This window comes from Rutidosis leptorrhynchoides, unplaced genomic scaffold (assembly GCF_046630445.1).
Source record: "Rutidosis leptorrhynchoides isolate AG116_Rl617_1_P2 unplaced genomic scaffold, CSIRO_AGI_Rlap_v1 contig124, whole genome shotgun sequence".
Lineage (NCBI taxonomy): Eukaryota > Viridiplantae > Streptophyta > Magnoliopsida > Asterales > Asteraceae > Rutidosis > Rutidosis leptorrhynchoides.
The window spans coordinates 79,957-96,001 of record NW_027266379.1 but is presented as its reverse complement, the minus strand read 5'-3'; the positions used below and the strand labels follow the sequence as shown (position 1 = coordinate 96,001).

At 36.0% G+C, this 16,045-nt stretch overlaps 2 protein-coding genes across 3 annotated transcripts; one reads left to right on the top strand and one right to left on the bottom strand.

Annotated features, from left to right (window-relative positions):
* Positions 1-2,882: 2,882 nt before the first annotated feature.
* LOC139881185 (dnaJ protein homolog) lies at positions 2,883-5,408 on the bottom strand. Of its 2 annotated transcripts, none has more exons than XM_071865701.1 (6): positions 5,259-5,408; positions 4,307-4,510; positions 4,029-4,144; positions 3,663-3,939; positions 3,355-3,553; positions 2,883-3,202 (listed from the first exon to the last, which is right to left on the bottom strand). In XM_071865701.1, the coding sequence occupies exons 1-6, from the start codon at positions 5,406-5,408 to the stop codon at positions 2,883-2,885; spliced, it is 1,266 nt and encodes a 421-aa protein (XP_071721802.1). The 2 variants fall into 2 exon arrangements, with proteins under 2 accessions (XP_071721802.1, XP_071721803.1); XM_071865702.1 differs by having other exon boundaries at positions 4,029-4,154; positions 4,332-4,510.
* A 4,023-nt stretch (positions 5,409-9,431) lies between these two features.
* Positions 9,432-11,072, top strand: LOC139881195 (uncharacterized mitochondrial protein AtMg00810-like). Its single transcript, XM_071865710.1, has 4 exons — positions 9,432-9,740; positions 9,849-10,146; positions 10,599-10,660; positions 10,935-11,072. The coding sequence occupies exons 1-4, from the start codon at positions 9,432-9,434 to the stop codon at positions 11,070-11,072; spliced, it is 807 nt and encodes a 268-aa protein (XP_071721811.1).
* Positions 11,073-16,045: the final 4,973 nt, after the last annotated feature.

Sequence of the window (16,045 nt, the reverse complement as noted above, 5' to 3'; positions counted from 1 at the left end):
TACACGGCCAATAAAAAGATTTTCCAGAAATTCAAAAGCTTACCTCAGTCGTGTTCCCTGTCGACCACTGACCACCAATATCGACGCCGTTAAGCCAGCAGCCAATCGGAGAGGACTGAGTCGACGACGAGTCAAGATCGAGTCGCCGTTTTCAGCCAAATCGAGCCTCAACTCGACATTTCCAACCTGTATCAAAACCAACCAACACCAGGACAATCGAATTCCGTCGTTTCGGTCGATAATTTGCCACGTCAATCGGACGGAACGAATCGAGGAACTCTTTAAGCTGAGTGTTACTTTCATTTTTCTCTATGAAAAATATGTTGATGCTTTATGAAATATATATATTACTATGCCGTGATTTCTGATTTTATCAACGTTTATGATTTATTTAAACATACGGCATAGTTACGTATTATACTTTTGAAAACTGGAGAGAACTTTCAAAGACCCTAAAAGCAGAGTTTTCTTTGCTTCTTAACGATTTAAAAGCAAGATTTTGCTTAACGATGAATGATAAATGAAAAGCAAGTTTTTGCTTTATTATACATATTATATAAATACGAACCCAATAAACAAATGTTTTATTGATGATGGGATTCGGTCGACTTTGTGGCGACCCAATCCATGATGAGTATTAGGTCCTTGTGACCCTGTGTTGTGGTCTGATCAGATGGTACGACTCCCCTAGTATATCTAGCTGGAGTTTTATTTGCGCCCTTTGTTGACGGGCTGACGGTAGATTAGGATACTACAGTAGGTCACTCCTATTGTTAGTCATCCCAATGTTTTCACTGATGGGGTTTGATGATTTCTAAAGATGTTTTATGACGACTTCTGATGACAAAATGATTTAAGATGTTTATGAATTCAAACGTTTATCCTTAACAATGTTTCAACGAAATGTTTTCAATAAAACCTCACTAAGCATTATAGCTTACCCTTTCCGAAAAATCTATGTTCTTTCTCTTCAGGTTGAGTTGGTAATTTTGGAAGAGAAGTTAGCGGCATTCATCATTCTATGATATCGAATAAGGTGGGCTCCGCGACATTAGGACTCTTTCTCACTATTTTATAAGTATCGTGTTATTTTAAATAATATGTATTATATTTTCCGCAAAGACATAATTTGTATAATTATATTTGTGATCGACTTGATGTTATGTTTTAAATAATGGAGAATCGAATAGAGTTAAGTTAAAGAACGAATAGTCGGCATCGTTTCCGAACGAATGAGGCGGTCGGGAGCGGGGCCCACAACTTCTTCATCAAATAAATAGCAATCTCCAATGCTATTACTATTGAATCCCTTACGACAATGTTGACACCAATGCGGAGATAAAAGTGATGTCAAGACTAGTGTTAAGTTATTCTGCAACAATTCGATGAAATACTCTTGAAACTGCGTTGTTTAGCCCTAGGATATAGGAATGCTATTGTTAATTAATTTGCATGTGTAGCTCATAATGTTTCGGGAGGCTGGAACTTCGACTCTCACACTGTGCGCATCTTAAATGAGGCGATGGTTTTCTTGTTCTTCAAAATTTTCCCATTGACGCTAGTGTTTGTAAGTAAAATGCATAAAAACGGCCGTAATAAGTTTATATTTGCTATGTTTTTCAAGTCTAAATACGGCGTAGCATTTTGAAAAATTGAGCACATGGAGTTTCATGGAATCCATTACTGCAAAATTGTGTACTTGCTACAATGTGAAGTCCGCTTTGAAAAATTAAGCACTTGAATTTTTATGTATTCTATGACTGTAAAAGTAAGTGCTCGGACATGTACTGTTGTTACCACAATGAACATAGCTCAAATCCATGTAAGGTATGGAGGATTTTCCATCTCACTACAAAAATCCATACTCATAATTTGATCTATCCGCCCCTCAATACCTTTGTGATGGCTTGCCATAAGAAAACATTCGTGATACACTAGTTGATTTGAGAAAAAAAAAAAAATTTGATCTTAAACCTCGTCTCTCCGTTGCATTGTTGGTGTCTATTACATGTTAATCAAACTTAGCATTCGTTGATCTTATTTTGGCGACAAAATTGTATAGTTTCTTAATAAAAGATTGAAATTTGTTTTCCTCCAATGTCATTTAGGTCTCCTATTTTTGCCATATACTTTATTCCAATGCATCGGTTTTTTTAATTTTAAAATGGGCATACAAAAAGTAAAAAATAAAAGAAAAGAAAAGAAAAGGTAAGAGTAAGATAAATAAAAGGAAATGTTACACAAAAGTGAATCTCCCAAGTCCCAACTATTTATTCATTAAAAAAAAAGGTCCTAATTATTTATTTTACTCCAATGTCATTTGGGTCTCTTGTCACATAAGTTTAAGAGAGTTGGGCTGGTGACGGTCTAAAATCCTTGTATGACTTATCTTTTTTTATAGTTTCTCGAAATGTGGCCTTTGTCAAAGATAAAATTGAAACCTTTTATGAGTTTTTCAGGATACTGGAAGACGTGAAGAAGGTAGCTTTCAAAGATTCCATGGAGAAATTATATGGACATTGAAGAACTGTCGTCTGAAAATATACGGACAGATGGACGTTGATCTTAGGCACTACAGAAGAAGTCATAAGTGGGGGGAATTGGAAGAAAATCGAAAATTTTAACTCCACAATTAATAAACCTCTTATATTACTTCAATTTGGCTTAACAATGTCGAATTTGGATGCAAAACTAGAATAAAGTTTAAACATAAGCATTTTATATTACTCGAAGAGATGTTTCCTTAACATGAATATCTCTGTTCGCAAAATTAACAACAAAAAGAGAGAGATTCAACATATGATAATAGCTAGCACAAACAAATTAGAGAAAAAATATATTTTCTCTCTCGAATAGTTTTCAGTTATCTGGATGATGATGACTTATTGCTGTGCACATTGTACCCTTTGAGCACCTCCAGGCATATCTTCATCTTCCTCGTATGCTTCCTGGGCTTGTTGCTTTCTGCGCATCTCTTCCTCCATTATGTTGACATCGTGAAGTGTTGTCTCTTCACATTCGTCTATTTCCATGTCTGTTAGTTGCGTGGAACTTCTAGGAGGTAGAACGGCTTCTAGTGCTTTGCACTGGTCTAGAGATAGCGTGTCGGGAAAGTCAACCGTGAACTGTATGTACAGTTTGCCCTTCATGAATGGCCTCTGATACATAGGCATTCCCTCGTCGTTTATGGCCTTGAATTGATCTGAGATGCACATAATACAAAGTCAGAAGATGCCAACCAGTATTTTCAAAAGTAAAAAGGACAAATTTTGAATTTTGCTAAAAAAAACAGGGACTACATAGGATAATCAAGACTTAAAAGAGACGTAGATGAGGCCTTTTGGATTGCTTTACCTGGCTTAACGACTTCTCCAGCTTCGGATTTGATGAGGAGATGCCTACCGTCTAAGTGTGTCAGTATAAATTGGAAACCACACAATGACTCGGTGAGAGACAGGGTGTGCTCATAGAACAAGTCATCACCCTTTCTCTTAAATTTGGGGTGCTCCTTTTGTTGCAGGACAAACACAATATCTCCGGTTACTGTATCCGGCTGCAAAGAAGAAGAATGTGGATTGAACTCAGTATTCAACCATACATAACGGTAAATATTTCAACAGAAAATTAAAAATTGGTCCATTTTAGAAGAGGAAAATCATTACCGCTTCATCTGCTTCTCCAGGGAATGTAATCTTCTGGCCATTTTGCATACCCTTTTCAACATGAACTTCTAAGACCTTCTTTTCTTGAGAAACTTTATCACCCTTACACTGTGGGCAACGATCTTTGTCATTGATTGTCTCACCGGTACCCTTACACTCGCCACAAGCATGTTGCATCTGTTGGATCATTGAAGGACCAAGCTGTCTAATGGAAACTTTCATTCCAGATCCTTGGCAGCCAGGACATGTCAATGACGCTCCTGATTTTGACCCCTTACTGCAATTTTTCACCGAATATACAAAAGTTAGCAATATGAATAGTGCATAATCTAAACAAACCAGATTTAGATAAAGCAAACCACTAACCCCTTGCACTTTGAGCAAAGTACATTACGAGCAAGAGACAGCTTCTTTGATGTCCCATTGTAGAGATCTTCCAATGAAACTTTAAGGGGATGGACTACATCCTCTCCCTTCTCTGTCTTCGACCCCGGCTGCTTCCACCACCACCTAGACAAAATCAAGTCCAAAACCACATATATATATATATAAAGGTAATTACTTTAGGATGAATATATATATATATATTAAGGTAATTACTTTAGGATGAATATATATATATATATATATATTAAGGTAATTACTTTAGGATGAATAATGATTGTTTTGTTATTCTTACCTCCAAATGGGCTTCCACCACCAAAGAAGGATTGATAAATGTCGAATGGGTCATGACCACCACCACCTCCTCCCATTCCCTCCTTGAGGGCATCCTCGCCATATTGATCATAAATCTCACGTTTTTCTGGGTCACTGAGAACTTCATAAGCTTGAGCCAACTCCTTGAACTAAACAACAAGAAAGTTATTGCCGTATCAGAACAACTTCATATCGTAAGGGTCAAATAGATGAGCACATACATTAACTTAGCTAATGACTGTAATTCATTGTAAGCATATAAAATGAAACGAACAAAAGAAGCACTGCAACAACAAGCAAATAAACTCCAACAAGCTAATCATTTCACTAGCAAGTCCCAAATAAAAGCAAACTACTGGTCGAGTTTTCATGGCCCGGTTGTGATTATATTTAGACTTCAGTGGATTCAGTTTCTTTTATTAGGAAGAAACTTTTCATTCTTTGTCATCACGAGATCCTATAAGAGAGATGTCCAATTTTGTGGAACTACACAAAGATTACCAATTCATTGTAAACAGATTACACATACACACATGCACTAAATGAACGAAGTAAATAATCACCGTCTGAATTTAGAGCACTGTGACGATAAGGAAAGAAAATCCGATCAACTATTCAAAGATTAAGAATTAGCTGAAACGACAACACCTCAAGATCATATCTTTTAAAATTCCGACAAGAAAGCAATTCTCAAATTCAAAACTAATTCAAACCCGCGACAACAACGGATCTGTACACTTGAAGGCAATCAATCATTACACCAATCCCAATTGACGAAATTTTGTAGGAGGAATCAAACAGTCATCAATGGAATTCAATTAAAAGAACCCGTACAGCTCAATCGAGCTCAGAACTAGAACATATAACCAAAAACAGAATCAGGAAATAATATTATACCTTCTCAGGATCACCACCTTTATCAGGATGGTTTTTTATGGCAGCTTTGCGATAAGCTTTCTTTAGATCATCCTGTGAAGCTGTTTTGGAGACACCAAGGATCTCATAGTACTTTGTGTTATCGCTCTTCTTTGGTGGCCTCCCGAACATCTTAATTATGTAATGCTCTTTCTCTTCTTCAAAAAAAGGATCTTTGATTATCCTAAACAAAACCCAGAAAGATTAAATCAAAACCCAGATCAAAAACTCTTATCAAATTTTATAGAGATCTTGAAGAAAACTTGTACGCACTGTAAGAGAATTGCGGAGCACAGAAGCAAGAGAGAAAAAGGAATATGTTTGGTTTGGAAGTTTGATCAAAAATTAAATAAAGAGTAAAATGGACGGTGGAGATCTGTTGTTCCAATTTTTAATTTTGGGGAGAAAAAAGTTATTTATGTTGTTCGGTGAAGTATTTGATTGAGTTGACGAAAAGACTTTGTGGTTTTTGTGGACATAGAAGGATCTAGAAGAACGACTCTCTCTACTTTTCTTCGGCGTGAGAGAAGATCTGAGCCGTTGATATGGTCCTCAGCTATTAGGTGGGAGGGAGTACTTTTTAATACCTTTTGCCTCGTTGTATTTTTATTTTATTTTTACATTTCATTTTCCCACTAAATATTTCACTTTGTCATGCTAGTAAATCACATGATCATTTTGATAAAAATACTCTCCGTATATAAATAGATGATATTTTTAAGATATTTCTAAATAAATGATATTTTTTAAATATTAATATAATTTTTACCTTTTATCTCTCCACTTACTCTTTTTTCAACACAATTAATAATTTTATAAAAACTAAATAAATAAACAAAATTATAAAATAAAGATAATTTATATATTGAAATTAATGATATTAGTATGCATAAAATGTTTCAAAATATCATCATTTAAAATAGTATAGAAGTAGTAGTAATAAAATAAAAATAATAATCTTTATTTTATTCATACGTAGTATTATTACTAGTGTATTCACCCACAAATTGCTATTAATAGCTTATAAATTTGAAGGAGTGAATCATACATATTTGTTTGAATTATATATATAATGTACTAAACATTCCAAAATGTATAAAACAAAATATCCACTTAGCTCAAAAGTAAGCTGATAAATTATAAAAAAAAAAAAAAAGTAGTATCACAACTTGTCAAAAAATAAAAATAATATAAAACAAAATATTAAGAAGTAGAAAAAGACTTATCTAATACTATTATGAAAGGATATATCCCTAATATATATATAAGATTAATTCATAATATATGTTTTTATAAAGCCTGTAATATATATTGCCAATTATAATATATTGAAAGTCTATATAGAGATGACATCTTGCATATACCAAGACACGTCAATATATTTGTATGAAACTTTTTTTTTATATTATTTTAATCTTTTTTTAACTATTCACAATAAATACTTAACCATAATTTCTTGAATATGTCAAAATCTTCGTCAATAATGCCCAAGGTTCCTATCATCATGATGTTCATTGATTCTTGTATCCGGTGAGTGTTAATTTTTCGTTTAATTTTCCCTGCAATGTACGTTAAACATATAAATATTAATCTTCATTTTATTGTCTCATGTTAATTTTATACATAATGAATTGAGCCACAAGCTCAGTTTTAAAACGTCGTTCAAATTAAATGTACTCCCTCCATATGAAAAATATTATGTATTTTGAAATATATGTCCATCGGTTTTTATTGAGAAGTCCGTATCCCTTTAATTTTATTTCTTCTTTATTAAATGTTATATATAGCAATACATTATTGTAAAGTATTTTTAGAAATTGGAGAAAATAATCAAATTAATTAAAGAATTATTTGCGGATATGAATATGATGATGAAGGAAGCTGAAGCTAAGACATGGACGACTCGTGGCCCAGTTTTTGGGTGGGCTTGCGGTAGGGATTCCGAATGCAATAGACGTGACGGCTATTGTGACCGGAACTACTGTAAAAAAGAATGTATATGCTAAGAAGGGTTTGCGCATGTCCCTAGCTGAGGGAAGAATGAAAAATTATGAATAGTTGTCGTTTGAAATTGATTTCAAAATAAAAAAAAAAATTCCTTTGAATAATTTAAAATCATAAACTTAATTTAGAATGTTTCTAATTTGCCTATAAACAAATGCCTATAAATATGAAATGATTCCCTTTCGGACAACAAAAAAATATGAAATGATTTCAATCATTTTAGACACATGTAGACATTAATAATTCATCGCTCCTCTCTCAAAAAAATTCTTTCGTCTGTTCAGATCGGAGTATATTGTTGCTTTCTGAAGAAGTGCTAATTAAAATCCTCGAGAAAAACTGCACATAATCCAAGTAGCAATATTATGGGACATTATTTACATACTTTTAAGAAATCAATCTTTCAATATTTAAATATTCATCCAATAAAATATTTAAATATATTGGCGTGAACATTAATATTCAATCATTATTGAAATCTGATTTTTTCATCTTGCGAAGCCCTAGTTGAAGTTTGCAACATGTTGAAATTTCTATATTGTAAGAATTTATAACACCCTCAATTACATCAGCTTCCTCAAAGACTTTAGCTCTAATGTTGGAATCATCTCGGGTCTAATCAACGATGTAACTCCCCCCCTTGGTTGGTGCTAGCCATAAATAAAAAGTTCTTTGGCTACTTCAATTCATCATCATTTGGTTTCCAAAAGGATATCGATCGACCCCACAAGTTTGGCTCATCTGTTTGTATATTTGTATGGGAGCTAGACGGCGTTCATTTTATTACTTGTAATGGTATGTTTCATTTTCTACGCGATATATGTAGTATATGCTATGAATTATGGCGACTGTAATTGTATTTCTCAATATCAGTAGTATTTCAAAGGGTCTTTTGGCCGGGTTTTCAAAATTTCGCATGAGAAATATTTGTAAGGAAACTCCATACTTCAAACTTTTTGGTAAGCATCCTGATTACTCTGGCATACGGATTTTTGGGGTCTAAGTGTTTTCCTTATCTAAAAACACCAAGCTTAAATAATTTTTCCAAATGGAATGTGTCTTTCTAGGATATAGTCCACTTCATAAAGGGTATAGGTGCCTAGATTCATCTACTCATCGTGTATATATTTCGCGTCATGTAGTATTTAATGAAAATTATTTTCCTTATTTACATTCAAAGAATTCAATAATTCCGTCACCATCTGATTCAACTATCAATAATTTTCCTCATATGGATGAATGGCTTACAGGAAGCAATAAGGTTATCACATCTGATGAGGAATCATCACATATCCCTCTCAAGCAAGTCTTGTTAGATTCTCCGAACTTATCCCCACCTGATTCAGTTTCTAGCTTGCCTCGTTCTAACATTTTTTATAACACTAGTAGCTCTGAATTCACTCCTCCATCACCACCCTCTCCTGCAGCGTCTTCCATCACTCAACCCTCTTATGATGACGATGTGTCCTTACCAAGTAATCTCCCTGAACCTCTTTCTATACCTGTCTCCAATACCCATACCTAAATGATTATATTTGCCCAAACATTAAAATCCCCTCTGAATCCCACAATGCTTTGCTTGTTTCTATGAAAGAGCCACACACTTATAAGTCTGCTTTGAAATACACAAATTGGAAAGCTGCCATGGATGATGAAATCAATGCTCTTATCAGTAATCATACATGGACACTTGTTCCTCGTACGTCCTCCAAATCCAAATGTTGTGGGTTTCAAATGGATTTTTCGAACAAAGCTTAAAGAAGATGGCAATATTGAGAGATTTAAAGCTCGCTTAGTTGCTAAAGGATACAGACAAATTCCTGGCATCAACTTTGATGAAACGTTTAGTCCGGTTGTCAAGGCTCCAACAATTCGCATTATCCTTGCTCTTGCCGTACATTTTAAGTGGCCCCTCAAACAAGTAGATGTCAAGAACGCCTTCTTACATGGAACGCTCGATGAGCAAGTTTACATGGAACAACCACCCGGCTTTACACATTGAACTTTTCAATATCATGTTTGCCTTCTTTATAAATCTATATATGGGCTTAAACAAGCACCACGTGCTTGGTTCGAAAAAATTGTCTATTTGTCTCATTTCCATTGGATTTATACGTAGTGTAGCTGATCCATATCTTTTTCGTTATTGTCATGGAACCAACCTCATTTTTTTTGCTTGTTTATGTAGATGATATTATCCTCACTGGTAACAATCCATCCTTGATTTCTAAACTTATACAACGACTCAACAAAGAATTTGCTCTCAAGGATTTAGGAAAGCTCCACTATTTCCTTGGTCTTGAGATCAAATACTTTCCAGGTGGTCTAACTCTTTCTCAAACAAAATATCCTCGTGACCTCCCAACCAAAGAAAACATGCGTGAAGCCTCGAAAATTAACACCCTAATTGCATTGAAGCCCAATCAACTCAAAGACGACGATGAGCCCGTTGACCCAACTGTATATCGTTGTCTTTGTGGTTCACTCTAATACCTTACTTTCACTCGGCTAGACCTCACCCATGCCGTCAATCTTGAGTGTCAACATTTTCAAAATCTAACTCAAAAGGAACTTCGTGCAATCAAACGCATTCTGCGTTACATAAAAGGAACATTAACGCATGGTCTTCAATATTTATCTCAAAGCTCACTTACTCTAAATGCTTTTTGTGATGGAGATTGGGCTGGTTGTCCTAAAACTAGAAGATGCACCACTGGGTTTTGCATTTTCCTTGGGGCAAATTGTGTTTCATGGGCTTCAAAGAAACAACCCACGGTGTCTCGTTCTAGCACCGAAGTTGAATATAGATCATTAGCAACCACCAATGGGGAAGTGACATGGCTTAAATATTTATTCGAAGATCTTGGTATCCAATTAGACCGACCACCACCACTACACGAGAACTGCATATTCGCGACACAGATTTGCGACACATTTGTTGCACAATAAAAGTGGGTCGCATACTTTTTTTTGCGACACAATTTTACACGCCTGTGACACACAACGCGTTTTGATCGTGACTTTGATAAAACCCTAATTACTTTTCTTTTTCAGTTATGTACAAACCCGCCTCTCTTTTCTTTTCTTCTCCCCTCCCCAAAACTTAACCTCTTCTCTTTCTCACACTTTCACACTCGCTCTCTCCTCATCAATTGCCAGCTTCTCTCTGTTGTCATCGCCACCTCAACGATCATCGCGTTCTCTTTATCGTATCTTCCACCTTATCAATCGACGACTTCTCTCTGTCATCATCGTCCACCTCGTCGATTGGCGGCTTTTCTCTCACTCTCAACTCTTTGATTGTCGTCTTTTTGGTAGGGATTCTTTCTATTATGAATCGATTAGGGTTTCATGGAGGTCTTGATTCTGCCGAGGAAGAGGCAAGAATCGTTTCATTTATTGTTTCGTTCTCTAATTTATTTAATTTTCTTTTCAATTTGATTCTGTCGGGAAGGTCTCGAGTCCTTGAAACTTGCTAGAATTGGATGATTTTCTTAGTTCCTTGGGTATGATCTCTATCTCTCCCTCGCTCTCAGTCTCTCTCGCTCTCTTTCTTGGAAGAACAGGCGTGCTCCATGGGTTCTTCAAGTGAGTGGTTTTTGTGGAATTTCGAATTGATTGGTTTTGAAGATTAAGTTTGTTTCAAAATTGTAGAATCGATTGTTGCTTGCAGTTTTGTGTTCTTGTTGGTTTTTGAGGAATTTCGAGTTGATTGGTTTTGCTCGTGTTCATTTGGTTCTTGTATTTCATTTGTGTGTATTTGATGCCAGCGGTGCTATTGGGTATGGTTGACTCTCTTGTTTAATGGAGAAACAAGGTTGTACAATTTAGATCTTCTTCACTCTTAAGTCTAGTTTTTCCCTTCCTTAGGTCTTTATTGAGAGGTTTGCACCTTTATAACATTAAAAGAATGGATAACACCTCACTTTGTGTTGCATTAGCAGCCTATCCTACTCTGCTTGATCTGGAAATTTTTTGCCTGTAAGATCCTTTGTTCTTTTATTTTCTCCATGCATCTTGTTGATTAGGCTTGAAATAGCATGTGGATAAGCTTGGTTTTGATGTTGGATTACCGATTCTACACATTTTTGGCACTGTTCTGCCTTAATTACTTGGTTTTGGTTGGAAAGTATCCCTGATATAGGAATTCCTTGAGATTTTTGACTTTCCTTGTTCAAGTATGACACACAGTAGCTTTTTCTTTCCTTATAGCCGAGGAGAAAATAAGTTATATCTTTGTCATGTTATGAAAGGTTAAAAACTTCATAGAGTTCAAGGTTATCGTTGCATGACAATAATATTTATGCAAATATTATAATGTGCAATGCCCTTGAGGTCACTTGTTAGTATTTTCTATCAAAAAAAATGCAATTCTCTTCATCTTTCCACTTTGTCAACTATGTGATGAATATTTCTTAATGGTAACATTTACTTTCTTCTATTTTTCCATTTATTTCCTACTTCTAGTCAGATAATATCTTTCATTCTCTATCTCTGTGACAATTGTTGATATGCTAGCTGCTTTCCAAAATGGTAGCTTTATTCCTCCCCATTTCCATTTGTTGAACTAATTGTTAAGAATCTATGATCCAGAATCCTTAAAATTTCTAGTGTCTTGCTACTATTAACATAGATCATCCTTGGATTCTATATTGCTAACTTTCCCATGCATTTATCAGTTAGTCGCCTCTCTTCTATCATCTTCTAAGAATTTTGAGTGATCTAGAGAACTGTAGTTCTGTTTCTGCTATATAAGGTTTTATCTCTTTCAAGAAAATGGTTTTGGTCTCCCTTTCCAGCAGAAGTGGCCCTAAGACCTAGAGTTCCTTCCTTTTCTTTCAATGGCTGCTAGTTGAAATGTCAGCTTGATTGCTTTTTTCTCTTCGCCGACCCTAAATCCATTTTTCCTTCGCTTGTTATGAAAAAAGAATTAGTAGCCCTACCGATAACAAGGGATTTGGTAGCAGCTGTTATTGAAAAGTGCTCCTCTTACGCGGATAAGCAGCTAAGACCTCAACCTATTACTACGTACCATGAATGACTCTTACCCTTGGGTTCCTTCTCCTCTTCTTCTTTGTTCGCATCTTCTTCTTCGTACCCAAGCTTACTATGCCTTTCTACGATGATAAGGACAGGTGAAAGGAGCTTCAATCCAGTGTGGAACTGGCTAAGACACTAATACGGAATGCTGGAGTAATGGAAAGCTGAGAAAGATTCTGATTAGACGGAATGAACAGATAGGATGACTACTACGAAAAGCTAAAGGAAAGGCTAAACCTGATCTGTTGAAGAGGGCAGCATTCTACTAAATAGTTTGGGATCAGTGGAATATTAACCATATGATAAGATACAATAAATACTACGGTATTCTTTTCATATCTCCTTCCCCATCTCCTTATAACTTGGAAGATCTGAAATAGGTAAAGAATCTCGTATAGGGAAAGAATGTTGAGGAAGAAAGTAACGAGACTGTTTGGATTTTTAAGGATTGATAAGTCTTGGATTTTTGGAAAGCCCTACAAGATAAGGACACTGGAATCCGGTCTGTCTTTCTTACATCGGTTATTCCATCTCCCAGCGAAGAAAAAGCTTCCATTCACAACCTATGATAGCTAACGCTACTTTGCCTGAAGACATGGGATTACCCTAGAAGTCACATGCCGAGCAAGTTATTGCTTCCTCCTCCGGTCTAAGAACAAGAGAGCTAACACGTACTACCAATAAGCAAATTTGCCTATCGCTTATATCTAGTGACTACACGCACCTGTCCTTAACAAGACAGCAACTTCGTACCTCATAGCAAGCACCCGTAATATAGTAGTGACTTCGTGCCTATCACAACGTTATCCCGCTATATTCTTACTGATCAAATCAGGTTAACGAATCATTGGTGAATTAACCACATGAAGATTAGAAAACGCATTCTTAGGTACGTAGTGACTCTCCTTAGGGAGAGGATGGAAAGGAGTAGGCAGCTATTAAAAAGCAGTAAAGGAAGAAAGCATTGACCCGACCCTTTGATAGTCGGAAATGGTTGAGCCACCCAGAAATACCTTCCTTTACTCAGACAAGTACTCGATTCAGTAACTACCGGGTTCCAAGAAGTCAACTATTACCATAGCATACTACCCGGTATTGACCATTCCAATCCTTACTGGTCAAAGGATTACTAAGGAAAAAAACAAGCTATAGGGAATCAGATAATTCATCACCTTAAGACCTACATGAAGACTATGTATTTAGCTCTCTAAAACCCTGATGAACGAAAGAAGCATCTATCCCTCATCAACAGGAAGAAATACGCAGGAATCAGAAACCAAATAGAGAGTACTAGATATTATAGGAAGCAGAAGACAAGGGATAAGAGCTGCAATAGGAACCTATCTCTCTCTATTCCACAATACCAAAGACTTGACCACTCAATAACTCCTGTAGCTGATTAAGAAGGGCTAACGAGATAGTTTAGGTCTTACTCTGAGGAAGAACCATTTTTCTTATGTAGTGGAAACGCCTTACAATTTGCTAAGGAAGAACCTACCTACCTGAACACGTTGTATTGAGCTCTATCAAGCCCTTACAAACGAAGAAAGAGGAAGGAAAGCTAGCATAGAGCTATGGGAGAGGTAACCAAGACAGTAGAGGGAAAGGAAGAGTGAATCCTTACCGACTAAGATTTGGTATAGATCGTGTTTTTTGCCTTAGCTTGCCCAATCATCTTCCATGGTGAGAGGCCATGTATCACACAAGCATGAGATGTAACTATTAAACGGCAACCATTCTCTTTCGTTAGGTCATAGCCAAACACCAAATTATAGATAAATGATGGTGCAAATAGGACGTTGCTCAAAGTCACATTCAGTAAAAGAGAAGTTGTGCCAATATGATTAATGTTAATAACCTGACTGCTAGGCAATTGCGCACGATCGAGTGGAGCACAATCCGATGTAAATTTCTAGAAGCGATTGCGCGCGATCGAGTAACTCTTGCCTGAATATAACTTTCTGGGGCTAAAACTCGCGCAACCGAGAAGTGCAACACAAAATCGGGAGCATATTTAGGGGGACATATTTCTGGGGTTGAATCCGTGCAAGTGAGAAGTGTAGTATATTTCTAAGAACATATTTTTGGACTAAACCTAGAAGAATCCAGATATAAAAATATATTTCCCTCTTTACACTCAGGTCCACAAAGTCTTAAAAAGTACTTTAAAGGGCCCAAATTTTGTGGAAAATTTCAAATTGCTTCCGCGAAAGCTATGTTTTCACCAAAGCAATGGGGCAAGTGATCGGTCAAAATAAATCACAAGGGATTTGAAGATTTTTTAGCCCAATTAAAGAGGTACATGGAATATTGACTCATTAGGGTTATACACTCCAAAAAGGAACATAATACTCCAAAAGGGAAAACATTTCTTAAAGAAAATATGCTTCCTAAAGCGAGTTTACTTCCTAATCAAATCAAGCTTCCTACACTATAAATAGGCACCTTAGGGCATACTCTCCATATATAATTTATAGACACATTATTCAGTTCACAACTCAAAACTCACAAACCGTAGGCTACCTACACGCCACTCCTCTCCAAAGCTAGGTGATGGCGGACTATCTCTCACATCATTATCTATTTTAGCTCCGACAAACAAAGGAAGTAAGACAAGTCAAACCGAGCCATTTGCCAAGTCAATGTAGCCATTTTATCATGAGAAGGTTAACTTAAGTTGTGAAGATGAATTTCCAAAACTAGGAGGATGTGAAGCAAAGAGTAGTAAGGAGAAAGTTAGGGACCATAGAGAGAAGATGAATAAGATGGAGGACTTGGACGTCACTACTTGAACCAACTGTTCATCCGGTTTAAATTAAATTGAGCCATCATTGGTTTAATTTTATTTTGAACCATCTTATCTTATTTTATTTTTGTTGACCGAAATACTTATGTTCTAGAAGGCGTTTGTTTTTTTTAGACTTTTCATTGTTCATTTCAGGAGATTTATATTGTTTTTAAAAAATTTAACTCATGAGAGAATTGAAAGAGATGTGAATCCTTCTCTCATTAGTTTATAATCTGTATTTGATGAATGAACGTTAGAGGATAATTAATTGAGAAAAGAAACCTAAAGCTTGTAGCTCGGGTGTGCTTATTAACACTCTGCTGGGTGTTGTTTTGCCTAAAACAAATCGTTGGCTGGTATTTTTCCCATAATTACAAAGTTATGTTCATCTTCTATCATTCTCGCCCATTTCGGCGTTACAATCTTGCACACTTATTTTCAAGAGCCCATAACTCTCTATACACTCATCATAAAATTGTGATCTTGGTGTCATTCGAAAGAAAACCATCGAGATGTTCAATTTGAGTACCAACTTGAGCCACTTTAGATCACTATAGCATCCTTTATAATCGTTTCAAATTGATGGTCAATTTCCAGGAAACACAGTTTTGGCCGATTTGACCTTTGCTTACCATTTGATCACTTCCGCATTCGTTATTGTTCCGATTGAGCTGGTTTTGTTGGCGTTGGAAAGTAGACATCCAAAGCGCCTAAATTGAATCTGATTAGATTGATTTCAGCATGTTTTGAGGTTGGAATTAAATGGACAAAGTTGACCTAATTTTCTGCTCAAGAAACCCAAACTCTCACCGGTTTTAACTTTAGGTCGGAATTCTTGTTGGCAACGGTTTTCTCCACTCCGATTTGCCATCATTATAGGGATGGAACCCCTAGTATCGCCTTCAATGGGATTCGACCAATCTCCATGCCCCTGATC

Coding starts and splice junctions, on each gene's coding strand:
- LOC139881185 (XM_071865701.1), bottom strand. CDS start 5,408: ATGTTCGGGAGGCCACCAAAGAAGAGCGATAACACAAAGTACTATGAG. Junction 4,511..5,258: donor AAGGTGGTGATCCTGAGAAG/GTATAATATTAT, acceptor CTTGTTGTTTAG/TTCAAGGAGTTGGCTCAAGC. Junction 4,145..4,306: donor CAATCATTATTCATCCTAAA/GTAATTACCTTA, acceptor CCGGGGTCGAAG/ACAGAGAAGGGAGAGGATGT.
- LOC139881195 (XM_071865710.1), top strand. CDS start 9,432: ATGGAACCAACCTCATTTTTTTTGCTTGTTTATGTAGATGATATTATC. Junction 9,741..9,848: donor ATGAGCCCGTTGACCCAACT/GTATATCGTTGT, acceptor CTAACTCAAAAG/GAACTTCGTGCAATCAAACG. Junction 10,147..10,598: donor ATATTTATTCGAAGATCTTG/GTATCCAATTAG, acceptor TCTTTTTGGTAG/GGATTCTTTCTATTATGAAT.